General features: G+C 48.2%; 1 protein-coding gene and 1 long non-coding RNA gene across 3 annotated transcripts; one reads left to right on the top strand and one right to left on the bottom strand.

The window, feature by feature from the left end:
- Positions 1-5,868: 5,868 nt before the first annotated feature.
- LOC136336402 (uncharacterized) lies at positions 5,869-8,879 on the bottom strand. Its single transcript, XR_010731444.1, has 3 exons — positions 8,745-8,879; positions 7,384-7,471; positions 5,869-6,513 (listed from the first exon to the last, which is right to left on the bottom strand). It is a non-coding gene; the product is annotated as an uncharacterized lncRNA (long non-coding RNA).
- An 82-nt stretch (positions 8,880-8,961) lies between these two features.
- Positions 8,962-17,278, top strand: TRIM56 (tripartite motif containing 56). Of its 2 annotated transcripts, none has more exons than XM_066274445.1 (2): positions 8,962-9,087; positions 10,162-17,278. In XM_066274445.1, exon 2 carries the CDS (start codon positions 10,163-10,165, stop codon positions 12,452-12,454), a length of 2,292 nt encoding a protein of 763 aa, XP_066130542.1. In that variant the 5' UTR covers positions 8,962-9,087; position 10,162; the 3' UTR covers positions 12,455-17,278. The 2 variants fall into 2 exon arrangements, with proteins under 2 accessions (XP_066130542.1, XP_066130544.1); XM_066274447.1 differs by having other exon boundaries at positions 8,982-9,072.
- The last annotated feature ends 3,248 nt before the right edge of the window (positions 17,279-20,526 follow it).

A 20,526-nucleotide genomic window follows, 5' to 3' on the forward strand; every position in this document is an offset into this window, starting at 1 on the left:
CCCTAGTGGCCATGCTGGGTGGATCCTGGTCAGGCGCAGGTGGGAGTCTGTTTCTCTGCCTCCCTATTTCTCACTTCAAAAATACAAAAATACAAAAAAAAATGAGATTTAAAAATTCCATTCACAAAAGCATCCAAAAATAAAATATTTAGGAACAAATTTAGCAAAAGAAGTATAAGATCTATACACTGAAAACTAAAAAATATTGCTGGGAGCCTGATCAGTAGTAGTACAGTGGATAGAGCATCGACCTGGGATGCTAAGGAGCCAGGTTCGAAACTCTGAGGTCACCAGCTTGAGTGCAGGCTCACCAGATAGAGCATTGGGTTGCCGGCTTGAGTGTAGGATTATCAAAATGATTCCATGGTCACTGCTTGAGCCCAAGGTCCTGGATTGAGCAAGGGATTATTGGCTCATCTTGGGCCACCTAGTCAAGGCACATGAGAGAGAATCAATTAACAACAAAAGTGACACAACTATAAGTTGATGCTTTTCATCTCTCTCCCTTCTTATCTCTCTCCTTCCCTCTATCTCTCTCTCAAAAAAAAATAAATAAAAATAATGTAAAATATTGCCAAGAGAGTTAAAGAAGAGCTAAATACAGAGTGGGGCAAAAGTAGGTTTACAGTTGTTCATATGGAAAATAATACAATAATAAATAATAAGACAAGAATAAACTCTGCTTCATATTATCACAACTGTAAACCTACTTTTGCCCCACCCTGTAAATGGAGAGATATATACTGTGTTCATAAATTAAAGACTCAATAGTATTAAGATTGTAATTATTTCTAAATTGATCTATAAATTTGATGAAATCTCTGAAAATCCCAGAAAGATTTTTTAATAATGACCTACTGATTCTGAACTTTATTTGAAAATGCAAAGGACACAGAATAGCCAAAATAGTTTTGAAAAAAAGAAAGGTTGAGGACTTTACCTGACTATCTTTTTCTGTGAAGATACAGTAATCATGACAGCATGACCTTGACATTTGCATAGACATGTAGTCCAACGGAATAGAATAGGAAATTCAGAAATAAATGTATTTATGGTTATTTGCTTTTTTTTTTTTTTTTTTTCTGAAGTGAGAAGTGTGGAGGCAAAGAGACAGACTCCTGCATGTGCCTGACAGGGATCCACCCTGCATGCTCACCAGGGGGCAATGCTTGGCCCCTCTGGGGCGTTGCTCCATTGCAGCTGGAGCCATTCTAGCACCTGAGGCAGAGGCCATGGGGCCGTCCTCAGTGCCAGGGCCAACTTTGCTCCAATGGAGCCTTGGCTGCGGGAGGAGAAGAGAGAGACAGAGAGAGGGGAGGGGGGAAGGGTGGAGAAGCAGATGGGTGCTTCTCCTGTGTGCCCTGGCTGGAAATCGAACTTGGGACTTCCACACACGAGGTCGACGCTCTACCACTGAGCCAGCTGGCCAGGACTCATTTGCTTTTAAAAAACATTTTATTTATTGATTTTACAGAAGTGGGGGAGAGAAGTATCAACTCATAGTTGCTTCACTTTAGTAGTTCATTGATTGCTTGTCTTATGTGCCTTGACCTGACGCTCTATCCATTGTGTCACTATGGGCTGGGCTATGGACAACTGCTTTTTGACAAAGATGCTAATATAAATAAATAAATAAATAAATAAATAAATAAATAAATAAATAAATAAAACAAAATAAAATAATTCAATACCCTGGGCAGGTTGCTCAGTGGTGAAAGTATTGTCCCAGAGGCCCTGGCTGGTTGGCTTAGTGGTGGAGCATCGGCCCAGCGTGTGGAAGTCCTGGGTTTAATTCCCGGCCAGAGCACACAGAAGAAGTGCCCATCTGCTTTTCCACCCTTCCCACTCTCCTTCCTTGCTATCTCTCTCTTCCCCTCCAGCAGCCAAGGCTCCATTGGAGCAAAGTTGGCCTGAGGCACTGAGGATGGCTCCATGGACTCTACCTCTGGCGCTAGAATGGCTCCAATTGCAGTAGAGTAATGCCCCAGAGGGGCCTAGCATCGCCCCCTGGTGGGCATGCAAGGTGGATCCTGGTCACGTGCATGAGGAAGTCTGTCTGTGTGCCTCTCCCCACCCTACCCCCGCTCTCAGTTCAGAAAAATACAAAAAAAGAAAAAAGTATTGTCCCAGAGCACCAAGGTCACGGGTTCCATCCCCAGTCAGGGCACATACGAGAAGCAATCAATGAGTGCACAACTAAATGGAAAAACTAAGTGAAGCAACAAGTTGATGTTTCTCTCTCTCGTTTGCTCTCTTTTCCTCCCTAAAAAAAAAAACCTCAAAGAAGAAAAGTGTTTTGTTTCTTTTTAAATAGTGGTTGGAACAAGACACCTATATGGAAACAAACATTACCTCAAAATACATATGAAAAGTAACTCAAAATGGATCAAAGACCTAAATGTCAGTGTTAAAGCTATTAAACTTCAAGAAGAAAACATAGGAGAAAAATCACTGTGACCTTACATTGGGCAAAGATTTCTTAGACATGTTACCAAAACATAAACCATAAAAGAATAAATTGATAAATTGTATTTATCAAAATTTAAAATGTTTGCTCTGCCAAAAGTATTGATAATAGGATGAAAATGGAAGGTACAGACTGGGAGAAAATATTTGCAAATCTGACATATGACTTATTGAGACTATATAAAGAACTCTTGAAACTCAAGAGTAATTTTAAAAATTCAATTAACAAACTGACAAAAGAACAGACACTTCACCAGATATGTGGATTGGAGATCAGCATGTGAAAATATGTTCAACATCATTAGTCACTAGGAAAATGCGAACTAAAACCATGATGAGATATCATACCTATTAGAACAACTTAAATTTAAAAACCTGACAATGAAAATGTTGATGATGACGTGGAGAAAATGGCCCCTTCATACATTCCTAGTGGAAGGTAAAATGGGACAGCCACTGTGGGAAATATTTTGGCAGTTTCTTGTAAAACTAAACATACACTAATCTCACAACCAAGCAATCATGCTTCTTAGCATTTATCCCAGAGACTTGAGAACTTATGTTTACACTAAGACCCATATACAAATGTTCATAGTAGTTATGTTTGTAATAACCAAAAACTGTATACAATCTGAATGTCTACCAATGGGAGAACAAATAAACTGTGGTATATATACTTAATAGAATATTACTCAGCAGTAAAAAACAACAACAACGAATTATTTATGTAAATGCAACAACTTGGATGGATCTCAAAAACAGTAAATGAAAAAAATCAATCTCCAAAAGTTTCATACTTTATGATTCAATTTACACCTTCCTGAAATGACAAAATTATTGAGATGGAAAACAGATTGGTGGCTACAAGGGGTTGGAGATGGAGGAAGGACGTCTCTTTGGGTTGATGGGACAGTTTGGTATCTTTCTTTTTGTGTGTGACAGAGACAGAGAAAGGAACAGATAGAGACAGATAGACAAGAAGGGAGAGAGATGAGAAGCATCAGTCCTTTGTTGCAGCTCCACAGTTGTTCATTGATTGCTTTCTCATAATGTGCTTTGACCAGGGGACTACAGCAGAGTGAGTGACCCCTTGCTCAAGCCAGTGACCGTGGGTTCAAGCCAATGACCTTGGGTTTCAAGCCAGCAACCTTTAGGCTCAAACCAGTGACCATGTCATGTCTATGATCCCACACTCAAGCTAGCGACCCCATGCTCAAACTGAATGAGCCCACGCTCAAGCCGGCAACCTCAGGGTTTTTTTTTTTTTTTTGCATTTTTTTTTTTCTGAAGCTGGAAACAGGGAGAGACAGTCAGACAGACTCCCGCATGCGCCCGACCGGGATCCACCCGGCACGCCCACCAGGGGGCGACGCTCTGCCCACCAGGGGGCGATGCTCTGCCCATCCTGGGCGTCGCCATGTTGCGACCCTCCTGGGTGTCGCCATGTTGCGACCAGAGCCACTCTAGCGCCTGGGGCAGAGGCCACAGAGCCATCCCCAGCGCCCGGGCCATCTTTGCTCCAATGGAGCCTTGGCTGCGGGAGGGGAAGAGAGAGACAGAGAGGAAGGCGCGGCGGAGGGGTGGAGAAGCAAATGGGCGCTTCTCCTATGTGCCCTGGCCGGGAATCGATCCCGGGTCCTCCGCACGCTAGGCCGACGCTCTACCGCTGAGCCAACCGGCCAGGGCAACCTCAGGGTTTTGAACCTGGGTCCTTTCCATCTCAGTCCGACTCTCTATCCACTGTGCCACCACCTGGTCAGACATTGGTATCTTGATTTTAATGGTGATTACATGCATCTACAGTTACAATAAAATTGCATAAAACTACGTAGAACATACACACTTGAGTGCACGTAAAAACTGGTGAAATATGAATAAGAGCTGTAGTCTAGTTAATAATATTGTTCCAATGTCAATTTCCTTGTCTTTATATTGTACTATATTCCTATATATGATTGTGTTGATAACTATATACATTTACTAAGCTCATTCAACTATAGACTTAAATTAATGATTTTTATTATATGTAAATTATACCTCAGAAAACTAATTTTAAAACGCAAAATAATAAATACCACAGTCACCTAAAAAGAGGAAAGAGAGGGCAGGAAAACAATTTGTAGGTAACAGAAGCTATACAAGGTGAAGAAAACTAAAACCACACACACAATAGTATCATTTATATCCTGAGAGATAGGAGAAGTATACATTCCACACAGTAAAAATAAGGTACAGCCTGACCAGGCAGTGGTGCAGTGGATAGAGCATCACACTGGGACACAGTGGAATCAGGTTTGAAACCCCGCGGTCACTGGCTTGAGCATGGGCTCAACCGGCTTGAGCGCAGGCTCACTGGCTTGAGTGCAGGGTCACTAGCTTGAGCCCAAAGGTTGCTAGCTTGAAGCCCAAGGTCGCTGGCTTGAGCAAGGAGTCATTTGCTCTGCTGTAACCTCCCGGTCAAGGCACATTATGAGAAAGCAGTCAATGAACAACTAAGAAGCCACAACAAAGGGTTGTGGTTAATTGATGCTTCTCATCTCTCCTTTCCTGTCTGTCTGTTTTTATCTGTCCCTCTCTCTGTCTCTCTCTCTGTCTCTCTCTCTCTGACACACACACACACACACACACACACACACACACACGAGTACAAAAAAGGAATGAATGAATTAGAACCATAACAACAGGTGTGAAAAACACAATAGAAAAAAGTTTGGAAGGTTTCAACTGAAAAAAAATCTCCCTGAAAGTAGTACAAAAACAGAAAGAAATGGAAAATAACAAGAAAAAAAACACATAAAATTAGAGGACTCATTTAAGAGATACAACATCAGAATGATGGAAGTTAGAGAAGAGGAAGAAGGGAAAACGGGAAAAGATCATCAACAAAATAGGAAAATTTCCCAGAGTCAAAGGGAAGCTGTTTCCAGAGTGAAAGAGTGCACTAAATGCCCAGCTAGATGTACTCACTGAGAAATTCAGAACTTTGGGGACGAAGAGAAAATTCTAAAAGCTTCCCCAAAACACTGGCTCCTGACAGGTCATTGTTAAATTAAAGGAATTGTGGAGCCGGTTGTTAAATCACTGGTAGCATAAAATCAGCCCTGGTGGGAATATTTGTACCCTACTTCTATCATGGAAACTGGTAAGGGGGGAAGGTGGCTTACCAGCATATTACTAACTAGTTAAGTAAATTATGGTACATAATTATGCAGCCATTAACAATAACTATGAAGACTGTTAAAACAGAGAAAATGTTGATAACATTAAGTTATTAAGTAGACAAAAAGTATATGTACAGTATAAATACAATCATGTAAAATATGCTTTGTAAGACAGTGAACAAAGGAAATATATACAGAAGAAATACTTTGTTACAATGATGATATGTGTTTTAAAATTTATTTTAAACTATTTTTATTATTTATATAAGTTGAGATGAAAAATCTTTGCTCATACTCTCCCCCAAGTTCCTACAAAAGAAAGTCCAAACTTCCCAAATTCTATAATAGTTCCTCATTACCTTAAGGCCTTATAGCATTCTAAACAGGAAATCTCAGGAAAAAAACAAAAACAAGAAGTTTTAGTTTGGTCTGCCTGCTCAACTTCCATTACCTGCCACTATCCTCCATCCACTTGCATTTCAGTCCTATCAGACCAACTGCCTTCCCCAAGGGTCATCATAAGGCACCCTCAGCATGCAACAACTATCACCACCCCAAACCCCATGCCTCTACCCCTGCACGTGTCTCCATGGCTACGCTTATCAGTCGGCCAGAGCTGAGTTATCACCTGGTTTAGGAGCCTATTCTCAGGTTAGAGAAACTATCATTCTGGGCTTGGCCACACAATAACCACCTTAAACAATTGTTCAATATTAAGGGAAGTGGGGTAGGACAGCCATTGTAATGCCTCCTCTTTCAGGAAGCCTTCTGATTTCCACACCACTACCGTCATTCCAGGAGAAATCAAATTCTCATTCTCTTGTGTTGTCATAGCACTTTATGTGGCCTCCCGTGAATCACTTTTTCTCCAGCTCGGTTTCCTCACCTGTAAAATGAAGACAATAATGATACTTATCTCACCAGGCTATTGTGAGGATTAAATCACGTTATGTTTATAACACCCCATGTCAAGTTTGTGCTAAATACCCAATAAAAAAGGAAGCCATTTACTGGTGATTATTTTGATACCTTAATATGACATTTTGTCTTACTGTATCATATTTCACCAGGTACATATTCCACCCCTCCTTTAGATTGTAAACTCCTGTGGGCAGGGAACATATCTTGTTTATCTTTGTATATTCCACAGTGCATGGCACACTGTCTGACCACAGTAGGCATTCAACAAATCGTTCCTGAATGTGCACAACGAGCACACACAGCCATACGCATGTGCAGGAGTACGCATACACTTAGGGGCATACGTGCACCAGTACATATTTATGTCCTCATCTTGGCTGACCATCTGGTCATCTCCTCCTTTCGGAAGTGCAGCGTTCTCCAGCTATGACTTCTGTGACCTTTCTCTTGGACTTCTACCTACCCCTTTGGCAGCTATTTCTCAGACTCCTTCAAGCCCCAGCTGTTCCTCCACTTGCCCTTAAACCTCTGTGTTCCCCATAAGTACCATCTCAGCCCTGTTCTTCCCCCTTTGGACACTGTTGAGTGACCTTGTCAAAACCGCAGATACACATTGGAAAAGTCACTAGCCTGGGTATTGCCAGCCTAGCCCTGCAAAACTTGAGTGCCATCCTGCCCTCCTTCCTTCAGCTCCCTCCGAGGGCTGATCACGAGTCCCATGGCTTTTTCACGTTCAACAATAATTTGTACGTGCGGCTTCTATCTTCTACCCTCCTCTCTGTCCCTCTTCCCACTAGGCCAGCTCAGAACACCCCCTCACACACACACTTTTCACCTGCGTCCTGTAGTCAGGCTCTCCTCTATTCTTTCAATTGCTGCCAGAGTGAGCTCTCTTCAGTTGGGTTTCCTGCTGAAATCCTGTCCTTGTGGATGAAGGCGTGCGTACATGGGTAGATATATGATGAATTAACAACAGTAAAATATTGATTACAGGATTGAAGTGGTGGGTATGCTGGCAGCAGTATAAATGGCACCAGTGGAGTCAGACTAGACCTCAGTTCAGGAACCTCGGTACCTGAGTTTTGGCTAAGAAAGAATTCACAGCCAAGACTCAAACTATCAGAGGAAGTTTATTTAGAAAGTCACAGGTAGGAGAAGTGAGCGATAGAAGCAATGGGCTAAGAAAACAAGTTACAGAGGCAAAAGGAGGGGGAGCTTAAGAGAGAAGGGTAAAGACTGTGCTTGCGGGGTTTTGGAGAAGAGGAGGAAAAAGCCACCCCAAGAGGGAGAGTGCTGGATCTTCCCTCCCAAGGGCTTTTAAGAGTGGGGGATCTAAGGGGAGGTTCCAGGGGAGGATCTTATTAGAATGTTCAATCTGATTTCGCTGCTTTTCTGGGCCTGGAGCTGAAACACAGCTGAGGCCTAGATCTATTTGAGGCAGGTCAGAACCTCCGTGTCCTGGGGGCTTAATGGTAAGGGCTATTATGCTGTCCCCATCTTAGGGGGTCTAACCCACATGACCACGGACATGCTAAGGAAGGAAAGGCGACCCTGGGGGCAGAGTCCTTGTTTTCCCAGTTGTGCCCATTGCGAGGTGCCCCTCTGTACCTGGCCCCTTGTCCTTCTGCACATGTTTGTCTAACTGCCTCCCACAGGTACATGGGCTTTTGTGGCAATTCTTTCCATTTCATTGTTTTTCAAAATTTTCGTAAGCTGTTGGGGAAAATATCCTTCAGTGATTTCTTTTGGCTTTTTTGGATGAAACTCAAGACTCTTTCACATAGTTCATAAGGCCCTTTGTGATCTGGCCAGGCTGCCTCCTTCTACAACCTCATCTGCCTTAGCTCACATGTCCCCTTCCCGCAAACCACCTTAAATTATTAGAGCCACCCAGGAAGGTTGTGACATTTCATTCCTCTGTGTCCATGTACTTGCTATTCCTGATTCCCAGAGCATTTTTCCTGATATTCTTCTCCAGCGACCCCCAAACCCTTGTTCACTCTTCAAACTCATCTCGAGTGATGCCTCCTCCAGGAAGCCTTTGCTGACCTCCTCAGATGGAGGTCTCTTATTTGGTTCCTACAGCGCAGCAGAAGGTATGGCACCAATGGCCTCCCCTAGGACTGGATTTGCAGATAAGCTGCAGCACTGGAAACCTGACCTGAGGACTGGGGTCTGAATCACCCTGAGCTCTACCTTTTTCCCTCAGAGGACGCATCTTCAGGCGATTTCCTGCATTTGCAACAAACACGCTTAGCTGGCTAAGCAAGTCCTGAGGCTCCAACAGATGGGCAGACCCCGGAGTTTCCTGGAGGGGGCCGAGCCCTGGTGGGGGTGGGGCCCCCCCAGGAAGAGGTCCAGGCGGGGTGGGGAAGAAGGCGGGGCCTGAGGCTGTGCAAGTCGGTGTCCCGGGGCTGGGACGGAAGTTGCACAAGTACAATTAGTTTCAGTTTTGTTTCTCTTCCAGGCACCCTGCAACAGCGGTATCCTGGTCTCAGCCCCCCACTCCTGCTCCTGGACCAAGGTCAGCTCAGGCCAGGTAAGGAGGGGGAGGGGAAGGGCAGCTGAAGAAAGAGCTGGACTGCAGGGAGTAGGGGGAAGGGAGAGAGAGCACAGGAGGAGGGGGGGTGCTGGAAGGGACCCGGAAGCCAGGAGGAGAGGGGAGACTGGGCGGGAGCAGCCCCCACTTCACCCCAGAGCGCCAGAGGGCTGAGGCTTCCCTGGGAAAGATCCCCTCCCACTCTCTGAGCTCTCTTCCCAGCCCCCACCTCCCGGAAGTTTGGAGAAAATTCCCAAGTCCCTTCATCAAGTATTTCGCAGCTACTGTGCTGGGAGGGTTCACAGACGAACCGTACACGACTGGGACCCTTCAGAGGTTTCTAGGAGGGCCTCTCGCAGCAGGAAAGACTGAAAGAAGAGGCTCTAGGAGTTGAGGCAAAAGCTACAGTAACCCTAAGGTCCAGCGGCTGGAAGCAGAGGGCAGGGCAGCCTCTTTCTCTCAGCTCCCTGCTGCCTGCCCCAGAACCCATCTCAGAAAGTCAGGGCAGGAAGTGGGGCCGACTACTCACGAGGCCACTCCCAAGGTCTAGAAGAAGACAGGTGTATGGACCAGGGGAATTGGGGCCCCTTATGTTGCCCCAAATGCCAGGAGTCAAGACAGCTCTGCCCACCTGGACTTTCTGCTGTGCCCCCCACCCCCCACCCCCGCCCCAGCACCTCAGCACCTCAGCACCTCAGCCCCAGCAGGATCCACGGGACCTATTCACACAGGGGGCTTGGACCACACTTGCCGCAAGGCTTGTCAGTGGAAGATAGTAATCATTACACTGTTAGCTCTCAGAGGCCAGGGGCTTCTCGGTTTTGTCATTCCTTACCTCTCTTGCCACACATGCAAGCAGCACTGACCTTTTCACGTTTGCTAAATGTATGCAAGGCGCTGGGCAACTCCCTAGTTCAAGTGGCCAGAGGACCCGGAAGACCAGAAGAAAATTCCTAGCCATTCAAGTGATTCCTCCAACCTGGTGGGGCGTGAGAGTAGGGAAGAGGCAGGAGGGCAGGCTGGAGGTCCTGTGGGGGTGCCCTCTGCCCTCTAACCCGCACCCTTTGCTTGCAGCATGGTGTCCCAGGGATCCTCGCCCTCCCTTCTGGAGGCCCTGAGCAGCGACTTCCTGGCCTGTAAAATCTGCCTGGAGCAGTTGCGGGCACCCAAGACCTTGCCCTGCCTGCATACCTACTGCCAGGACTGCCTTGCCCAGCTGGCCGAGGGCGGCCGCCTGCGGTGCCCGGAGTGCCGTGAGACCGTGCCTGTGCCACCAGCAGGTGTGGGCGCCTTCAAGACCAACTTCTTTGTCAATGGGCTCCTGGATTTGGTGAGGGCCCGCGCTGGTGGAGACCTGCGTGCGGGGAAGCCAGCCTGTGCACTGTGCCCCCTGATGGGGGGCGGTGCCAGTGCCGGGGGGCCAGCGACAGCCCGGTGCCTCGACTGTGCTGATGATTTGTGCCAGGCCTGTGCTGATGGGCACCGCTGTACTCGGCAGACTCACACCCACCGAGTGGTGGACCTGGTGGGCTACCGGGCAGGGTGGTATGACGAGGAGGCCCGGGAGCGCCAGGCAGCCCAGTGTCCCCAGCACCCAGGGGAGGCCCTGCGCTTCCTGTGCCAGCCCTGTTCCCAGCTACTGTGCCGCGAGTGTCGCCTGGACCCCCACCTGGACCACCCCTGCCTGCCCCTGGCGGAAGCTGTGCGTGCCCGGAGACCAGGCCTAGAGGAGCTACTGGCGGGTGTGGACAAGAACTTGGCCGAGCTAGAGGCTGCCCGGCTGGTAGAAAAGGAAGCCTTGGCCCGCTTGCGGGAGCAGGCAGCCAGGGTGGGGACACAGGTGGAGGAGGCTGCTGAGGGGGTCCTCCGGGCCCTCCTGGCTCAGAAAAAGGAGGTGCTGGGGCAGCTACGGGCCCACGTGGAGGCTGCTGAGGAGGCTGCTCGGGAGAGGCTGGGGGAGCTGGAGAGCCGAGAGCAGGTGGCCAAGGCGGCGGCTGCCTTTGCCCGGCGGGTGCTCAGTCTGGGTCGTGAGGCCGAGATACTCTCGCTGGAGGGGGCGATTGCCCAGAGGCTCCGGCAGCTGCAGGGTTGTCCCTGGATGTCTGGACCAGCCCCCTTTCTGCTGCCCCAGCTGGAGCTCCATCCTGGGCTCCTGGACAAGAACTGCCACCTGCTGTGGCTCTCCTTTGAGAAGGAGCAGCCCAAGGACAGTGAGAAAGATGGAGCTGGAAGCCAGGGAGGTGAGGAGCCCCAGAGCCCCAGAGAGGATGGAGCCAAGACAGAGAGAAAAAGTGCAGTTCAGCTCCACAGTAGGGATGGAGCCCAGACCTCAAAGGAGGACAGACCCCAGACACCCCAGGAAGATGGAGCCCAGACCCCAAAGACAGAGAGAGCCCAGACCCTGAAAGAAAGCAGATCCCAGATGCCCCAAGAAGATGGAGAAGCCCAGACCTCAAGGGGCGGCAGATCCAACAAGAAGAGGAAGTTCAAAGGCAGACTCAGGTCCATTTCCCGGGAGCCCAGCCCAGCACCCGGGCCAAACCTGGAGGGCTCTGGCCTCCTCCCCAGGCCCATCTTCTCCTGCAGCTTTCCCACGCGGATGCCTGGGGACAAGCGGTCTCCCCGGATCACTGGGCTCTGTCCCTTTGGCCCCCGGGAGATCCTAGTGGCAGATGAGCAGAACAGGGCTCTTAAGCGTTTCTCTCTTAATGGTGACTACAAAGGCACTGTGCCTGTCCCTGAGGGCTGTTCCCCATGCAGCGTGGCGGCCTTGCAGGGTGCCGTGGCCTTCTCAGCGGGGGCTCGGCTCTACCTCATAAGCCCTGACGGCGAGGTGCAGTGGCGCCGGGCCCTGAGCCTCTCCCAGGCCAGCCATGCCGTGGCTGCAATGCCGAGTGGGGACCGGGTGGCTGTCAGCGTGTCGGGCCACGTGGAAGTGTACAACATGGAAGGCAGCCTGGCCACCCGATTTATCCCTGGTGGCAAGGCCAGCCGGGGCCTTCGGGCACTGGTGTTTCTGACCACCAGCCCCCAGGGCAATTTTGTGGGGTCAGATTGGCAGCAGAATAGCGTGGTGGTCTGTGACGGGCTGGGTCAGGTGATTGGGGAGTATGGAGGACCGGGTCTGCATGGCTGCCAGCCGGGCTCTGTGTCTGTGGATAAGAAGGGCTACATTTTTCTGACTCTTCGCGAGGTCAACAAGGTGGTGATCCTGGACCCAAAGGGGTCACTGCTAGGTGATTTCCTGACAGCTTATCATGGCCTGGAAAAGCCCCGGGTGACGACCATGGTGGACGGCAGGTACCTGGTCGTGTCCCTCAGTAATGGGACCATCCACATCTTCCGTGTACGCTCTCCTGACAGTTAAAGGGCTGGGACTGGGGTGAAACTGGGTGGGACTGGGGTGGGAGCAGGGCAGGAGGAGGGAGGCAGGATTGTTGTGGGATGTGGTAGACGAGGGCACTTTCTCAGAGGGCAGGTGTTGGCAACCTTTCAGTGTGATGTGCCACACTGCCAACCCCTGTTTGGGTGTCCAGGGATAGGGACCCAGGGTTGTGGCATGACCGTAGATCTCAGCAGCAGAGGAGGAGGGCTGGCAGGGTGCTGGAAGTTAACCACACCTTCTGCTTTTGTGGGTGACTGCCCCACCATTGCAGCCACCCCTCTGCTACTGTTATAGTTTAAGTTCCTGAGATTTGTAAGCTTGTCCGTGTTCTTCAAAACCATTCCTGGTGGAGGAGCCCAGCGAGTCTTGGGGAGGTGGGCAGAAGTCCTCTGAGCCCAGAAGAGCTCAGGGTATGTCAGGCACGTGCCTTCTGGAAGAGCTGAGAACCAGTTCTCCTCAGATTGGAACAGGGACACGCCAGGTCAGAAGAGGCCTGGGATTTCGAAATGGCAGTTAAAGGCATCTTCCACCAGCCGTGGCAGGAAGTAGAGCTTCTCTGATAATGGCGTCCCTCGGTGCAGTGAGGGGTAGGCTTTAGGGGGACCAAGGACAGACACCAGCTGAGCCCACGAGGTGTTTACCTCAAGGTCTATGAAGAGAAAGGGTGCCCCCAGACTGCCCGCCACCTCTGAGCCAAGACCTATGTAGGATGTAAAATCTATTCTCTGTTGATATCTTTACATTTCCTGGAGTCTGTTTTTAGTTTCCTTTTAGTTTTCCAGCAAAATTCCATTTGAAAAATTTTGGCTTTCATTTGGCTGAACTAAGGGGTGAAGGAATGTGTCCTTCGGTAGGCCTAACCCTGGAGGCCAGGACCGGGCTGGGGAGACGAAGCAGCTAGAAAACCCTGAGAAGTCAGCAGTGGGCCAGTGATGGTGGAGGAGGGAAAACCAGAGGGAAGGGCCTAGTTGGAGGTGAGCCACGCCGCCCACGGGTCCTTTGCAGAGGCCATGGCAGTGGTGGGACTGAGGCGGACAGGTTTTGCCGGTGGCTGTCGAGAGATGACCTAAGAGAGTTGTAATGTGGGGATCACGGACAATGGAGTGTTCATGGGAACCAGAGGAATTTTGGGCAAGTCCAGATGGAAAGCGCAGGGCATTGGAGGTGGGGAAAAGAAAATCCTTTTCTGGGGAGGTTATTACTTGTTTATTAAAGTGATAGGGGGAGTCATCAATGTCAGATGGACAAATTCAATTATATAAAACTTTGAAATTGTATACACAGCAAAGAAAATGAAGATTTAATAAACCAATCAAGTGAGAAAACTACATATGTAGAATTGATCAGCATAAGAGCTGAGCCTCCACTATATGCAGTGACCAAGATATCTTACTTGGTCAAAGGGCCAAACAGGCTGTGCACCCAGCAGGAAATGCACACAGGCCAGGACTACTGAGTGAAAAGGTTTTTAAAAGTCAGCCATTTCCGTGTGTCAAAAATATTTTTAAAAAATATGTCATGGAGAAATAGGCTCCTGGCACTACGAAGTGATGCTTCTTGGAGAGAAATCTGGCAGTATTTGACACGAGTAAGAGAAAAAAATGACTATACGACTCAGTTATCTCCCTTTGGGGAATACATTCTGGAAAATAATTCAAAAGAAAAAATGTATTTGCACAGAGGTATTTGTGGCCACCCTATAAATTAGTCTTGACTGGAATCTGCTCAGCTCAGGGGGTATAGCTAAATAGATTGTGGTTTATTACGACAGTGAGCGCCTGCCTTCATCATGTATGATAACTATGAAAACTATTTATAAGATTATGTTATGTGATGCAATCATAAGGAAAAAATTTTGGATTTTGATCACATAATGATAGCAACAAAGTGAAATTATGTCTGAATTGTTACAGAGTGGGATAGGTCCAAAACTGTGTAAATAGTCAGTGATTTGGGAAATTGGGTTCTTTCTGAGTTATTTTGTGCTATTATTCATATATGCACATTTCTGCTTATTATTATTGTCCATTAGGTAACATATATGCTTGAATATTTACTTAAAAAGTACACCTCTATAAATGATATTCAAGAATAGCTACTGGATTTGTGAATAGATGTGTCTCTGCCCAAATGAGACTGAACTAGTCAGAGACTGCAGGAGGCAGAGGGAGGGGAGCAGCTGGTAGGCATGGCAGGGAGGAAGCCGTCACAGCAGGGCTTTATCTGGTGACTCACCAAGGAACCCTCCCCGGGAAGGTTTACAGAGGTCACGTGGTTCCTGAAGGTGATGGGATAGTTGTGGAGTGTTCAGAAGTCAGGGAAGCATCTTGCTGAGTTTGCCAACTAATTCAGACCAACTGGAAACCAAGCGGTAGTTCTAAGGAACCAATTATATATAGGATGAGTTGCATTGGTAGGGAGGGTCTGCCTTCGCAGCTCTATCTGCAGAGTTAAAATGATGGCTCGTAGTTGGTGCTTAGTTAAATGTGTATGAAAAGAACTAATATTTGTAAAAAGGGATGGGACAGTGGTAAGGCTCCAGAGGTTTGCCACCTTAAATGCTATAGCCCTATCCAACCAAGTTGTCCAAAACCTTGGCTTATGGGAAATCTCTAGCAGTGGAGCACTGTGGACACAGTCCACCATATGCTTCCCATAGAGTAGCTCAGCTCTCAGTCACAAAAGAGATTGGGGTGTCCTGCTTATGTGCGTGGAGGGGGACCTGGGGGGTCAAATACGTTCGAGTTGGAACAACAGCTCTGCAGAACTGGACAGGAACCATGTGCCGAGGGCCTGGCTGCTGGAATGACTCCAGCGGGGTGGCTCACTCGGGCAAAGGAGGAATAGAGAGAGACCTTTAGAAAGGAACTGTCACCTGACTGCCAGAGGATAACAGCACAGATGCTCCAGATATGCAGGAGCTGCAGGGCTTTCCTGGAAGCGGTAAGCCTCCTAGGAAGCCAGGCATGGAAGACTGACAGAAATCCTAAATTTTCCTCATTAAGGGGTACGGGTAGGAAGGCACAGAACACTGGCAGATTATGAAACAGATGGGAAGTACGGCATTGAGCCAATTTAGAGGTAAAGTCTTAAGCATTTTAGCTATGACTGGGAATTCTAATGAAAACCACAGAAAGCACCACTCAGCACCAAGACAAAGAGTTCTTGGTTGAACTACAGATCTTAAGAAATCAGGAACATGGTGAAAGATACACCCTCACCCCATATTGGACTACTACAGTTAACCTGATCAGTCATTCCTTTTCCTGTTTGGAACTTTCTGGATTGTGCACATACTGATGAAAGGAGAATGCCATTAGTTCAGGTAGGGAGAAAGGGAGTAGAAAACCTCTTTCATAGTCTTTGCACCTAAAAAGGTAAATGAGCATGCAGAGACATAGGTTGAGTGCTGGCTTTTCTACTTAATAGCTGTGTTATCCTGGTCTGGCTCCCCAACCTCCCCGAACCTTCGTTTCTACATCAGTAAAATGGGGATAATGATATCCACCATGCCCACCTCACAGGGTTGTTGTGAGGACTGGGTGAGAAGTAGAGAAGTATTTTGTATTTTGTATGCCATAAAGCTGAACTCCGAGGTATTGGTTGGAAAAATGTTTAACTGACTTATAGTAGCCTAATACTTTTATGTCAGTGTAAGCTTGAATGGGATGTTATGTGTACATATTACAAGGTAAAAGCTCAAGAACATCTGTGTAGAGCTGTAACCTGCTTCTCCTTTGGAGAAGACTGTTTTATTTTGCATTCCAGCAGTTATTTGAAGAAGCCATATACTATGACACAACCATGACTGTAGGAACAGAAGGGACCAATGGGCAGCTTGCTAAGACGCAATGCTATTCCTAAAAGGCAGCTGAGAACCAGACTGTACTAATGATGGACTGATTACCATAGACTTTTAGAAGTTCAAAATGGTGAGAGTGGCCAAATCTCTTGATAATTTAGAGAAAATGTAATTTGGGAGAGAATAGCTCTCCTTTCACTGTAGTCTTATTATTACTGTGTCTATAAAGCCAGGCCATATAATAAATCTACAGAGATAAAATTCCACAGGGGCAGAAGTCCAACAGAGAAGTCAGAAATCCTCCAAGGAAATTGGTGAGGTTGGTAATCTGAGCTGGGTCAAAGGTAGGTGTCAGGATCAAGGTGCTTGACCATCTTTCTTTGGTGGGTCAGCTGGGAACTAGAGTTATTCAGTAAATTAAGTGGGAGATTGGACAGGGGCGCAGAGTTCTATTTTGGGGAGAATGCAGTCTTGCACTAGCTGGGGCAGAGAGCTGCCTGAGAGAGCACTCAAGAAAATGTTCCTAGCAAGAGAAAGACTAAGTTCCGATGCAGGCTGAGGAAGATTGGTAACTTGACCAGAGGTAGTAGAGCCATCCTACCCAACTGGTTCGTGAATATAGTTTAATTAAATGGATCAGGACAAGAGCAAAACAGGGTCGTCGAGGGGCCACAGACCCCTTTGGTTGGGTGGACCTCACCGGAAGCACTAGGTGAGGAATCTTTGGGACCAAACAGAGAAGGACCTGTATAAAGAGGCAATCAGGAAGGAGGTTTGAGGAGGTTTTAGAAGGCACCTGACTTGTCTCAGGAGAAAGTTTGAACTGGTTGGCTTAGCAGCCAAGAGAGACAGGGCTGAAAATGGAATGGAATGGAATTTGGGCCTTGGTATCCATGGTGTCAGCCCAATAAATTTTGTCTTAGTTGCAATGGGCTGAGAAATCTTGTAAACTCATTCTTTTAATTGTATACTTTATTCTTAATAAAGCCTTTAAAAATTTTTGAGCCTTTCTTCACATGGTTCATGGGTTTGGAGGACTGTCGATACGCAGATCCAGATGGCAAAGGGAAAATGATATGGCCACCCCTGGTGTAGCTCCTAAGATGCCAACACAGAGTACTTGGGGGACACAGTCACCACCTGTGGTCCACTTGTCCTGGACCACTCCTGCCTGTAGGAGACAGAGGGGCCCTTGGGCAAGGCCAACCCTTGGTAGGAGCCAGCAGGTGATTGGCCCAGCAGGACTACACACATGAACGCTCAGGACAGGTGTGACTGTGTGGGTGAGGAACCCAGGTCAGGGTGCCAGTGCCTCACTAGTTTCTGCTTGCTTTCTGTTTGGGGAACGACCAAATGAGCGTCTACAAACACCTAGCATGCTGCATTTGCAAGCTCACAGTGGCCCCTGCAGGGCTGTGAGATACCTGGCTGTAGGGTGTCTGCCTGCTGGTCCTACCCACCCGTTCTGATCTGTATCCCAAGCCCCTCCAGGAGCTCCTGCTCCCCCCCCCACACACACACACACAATGTCTGGGCAGGAAGAGGAAAGACCTCAGGTCCTTATTTCTAATCCGTACAGCTGCTGGCTCCCCATCAAACACAGATGAAACAGCAGCTTTTGAGCACCCACCTCCCTGTGCTTTTCACCCATGACTTCTGGCAGCCTCAGCCCTTACAAAGTAGAAACGTTAACATTATTTGACAGAGACGCTGAAGCCTAGCAAGGCTTGTTCGTGGTAAGTAGATTTAGATCCCGACTCCAAAGCTGCCCTTCCAACCCACTCTAAATCCTCTGCTTTCTTGTTTGTCGATGAGAGAGTCAAATAAAATGAGATTTGCGGTCTTTTCCTGAGCTGACAGAGCAGATCCCTGTCCCTATGACAGGTCCAGAATCCCGACACAAGAAGGGAAGCCAGAGACACCTTCACGCAGCGTACTGCTGTCTCGTGCTCCCTCTCAGCCCCCCTCCCCAGATGAAGAAGGAATGACAAGTGAAGAGAGAATGTTTTGAGAGGCTTGGTGGGGGAGCAGGAGGTGGGGATCAGGGCCCACTGCTGCTGTGGTGACAGTCTGAATAAGAATTCCACAATTCATCATCAGATGACTCAGCCTGGCTTTGGAGCTGCGCCTCTGCAAACCCCAGGGAGCATGACTCAGCAGCTGAGGAGGCCGGGCGCAGGAGAAATAGATCACTGTGGTCCATGTGAGTGGTGACTGTGGGAAGAACGGCCTGTTCCCAGCTCCAAACCCCAAGGCGGCGCATCTGCTTCTGTGGTCAGACACACACACGGCCTCGGTTTCCGACCCATGTGGCCAAGCCTCCTCCCTCAGACTTGGGTATCTCCTCCTTTGCATTTAAGTAGTCACAGCCCCAGAGCCTTCGGATCTGCAGCAAGATGCCACAGCCACAGACCATACAGCCTCTCTCCCCTTCACTGCTCTGCCAGAACCAGGCTGGCCTTCAGATAAGGGCCACAGAGGACAGAATATAGGGGTGGAGAGACAGAGACATGACATAGGCCAGGCACACAACTGCACAGATGGTCACAGCATCCTACTGTTACCGGTGCATTGACGACACCTCAATCCTTGTCTTGCTCAAGAGAAAGAATTCAATCAAGAGACAAAGTACAGCAAGCAAAGCAAGTATTTATTGGCTGTGCAGGAACAAACTCAGGAAGGCCCGAGCGGACCGCTCACTCACGAGAATGAGTGCCCCGATTAGTTACAGAATTTAGGTATTTATGGGCTTCTACTTCCTGGACTTTCCTATTCCTGTTTTATTTGTTTGTTTGTTTTTCCTTTCCAGCTTCTCCCTCTGGCTTTTTTTAAAAAAAATTATTTATTTATTTTGGATAGAGAAGGAGAGAGAGAGAAGGGAGCAAGATAGTAATTGCTTAGCTTAGTCGTTCATTGATTGCTTCCCATATGTGCCTTGACCAGGCAAGTCTAGGGTTTTGAACCAGCGACCTCAGCATTCCAGGTTGACATTCTATCCACTGCGCCACCACAGGTCAGGCCCTCCCTCTCATTTATCTTTCCTCATTGTACTGCTACGGCTGATACCGCATCAAGGAACTCAAGTTCACCAGTCTGGGTGTGGTGAGGCCTGTTCTGGCTTAAAGATTCTTCTAGACCCTGCAGACGTGCAGGGATGCATGGGAGCAATTCATTCCTTCCCCCTTTGGCTGTCCTGGCTCATGTCTAACCTAATACTTCCCTCCTGCTGTGGGGGTGGGGTGAGATAGGGATCTCAGGTCTTTATTTTGCTCAAAGGCCAACCTAGAAAATATCTCTCCCCCCTCACAAATAACAATGTGTATTTTCCCTCCCTTCCATGCTAAGTTGGGGACTGTCAAACTTACCAGAAGAAAATGGCCAAAGCAAGCCGAGTTCAGGGAAGGGCGGGCAGCGTGGGTCAGCACACACCGTGTAGGGCACACACTGCCCACCTCTCTCCACCAGCACCTGCCAGCCCTTCTCCGAAGCCTGGTCACTTTCTCATTAGGTGACTTGCACACAGCCCCTTTGTTGGTCAAATGAGTTTGTAAATATGATATATGTGTTTGCTCGCTTGTGGTTTGTTAGGTGTGGGGGATGGACTGTGGGCAGGCAGGGTCGTTGTAGCCTGGGGTTTAGTTTTAAGACTGGGCTTTTCCCCACATCCTTGACTGATTGTATGATCTGGGTGGCGCACTCTCATGAGGAATCCAATTATGCCTCGGATAAGTGGCTTTGTATCAGAGACTTTCTTGTTTGTATATTGGATTAGGGGTTTTTGGTTTTCTACACTATAAAGTGGGACAGACCAGGAGCTGGCTCACACAGTTCCTGCTATCACAATTGCAGGGGCTTCCCTGATCCCTTGCCCTTCATGGGAAAAGCTGGTTTCTGCTTTTCCCTTGTCTTCTTTTGTGGTTTGCCTGTCTTGGTGAGACACCAATAAATAGGATGGCCCACCATCCTCCGACTCCGTCATTTCTTTATCATCTACCCGAATCCAATGGGAACCTGCATGTGAATGTGAATGGCCACGATGGCGGCTCCTGGCCCTACAACTGGCGTAGTCGGCAGGATTGCAGGGACACGCATCACATTCCCCTTTGCAATTACCCGTCCCTCGGCGTGTGACTAACACCAAGCAGTACCGCCTGCCAGGTGGTTATGAAGAAGTCACAGGGACAATCCTCGAACTAGAAAAGGTGGGATCATCCGGCCAGCACACAGTCCTTACAACTCCCCAGTATGGCCT

This window comes from Saccopteryx bilineata, chromosome 4 (assembly GCF_036850765.1).
Source record: "Saccopteryx bilineata isolate mSacBil1 chromosome 4, mSacBil1_pri_phased_curated, whole genome shotgun sequence".
NCBI lineage: Eukaryota > Metazoa > Chordata > Mammalia > Chiroptera > Emballonuridae > Saccopteryx > Saccopteryx bilineata.

What these genes read in the sequence shown, in the direction of transcription:
- TRIM56 (XM_066274445.1), top strand. Translation starts at nt 10,163, where the DNA reads ATGGTGTCCCAGGGATCCTCGCCCTCCCTTCTGGAGGCCCTGAGCAGC.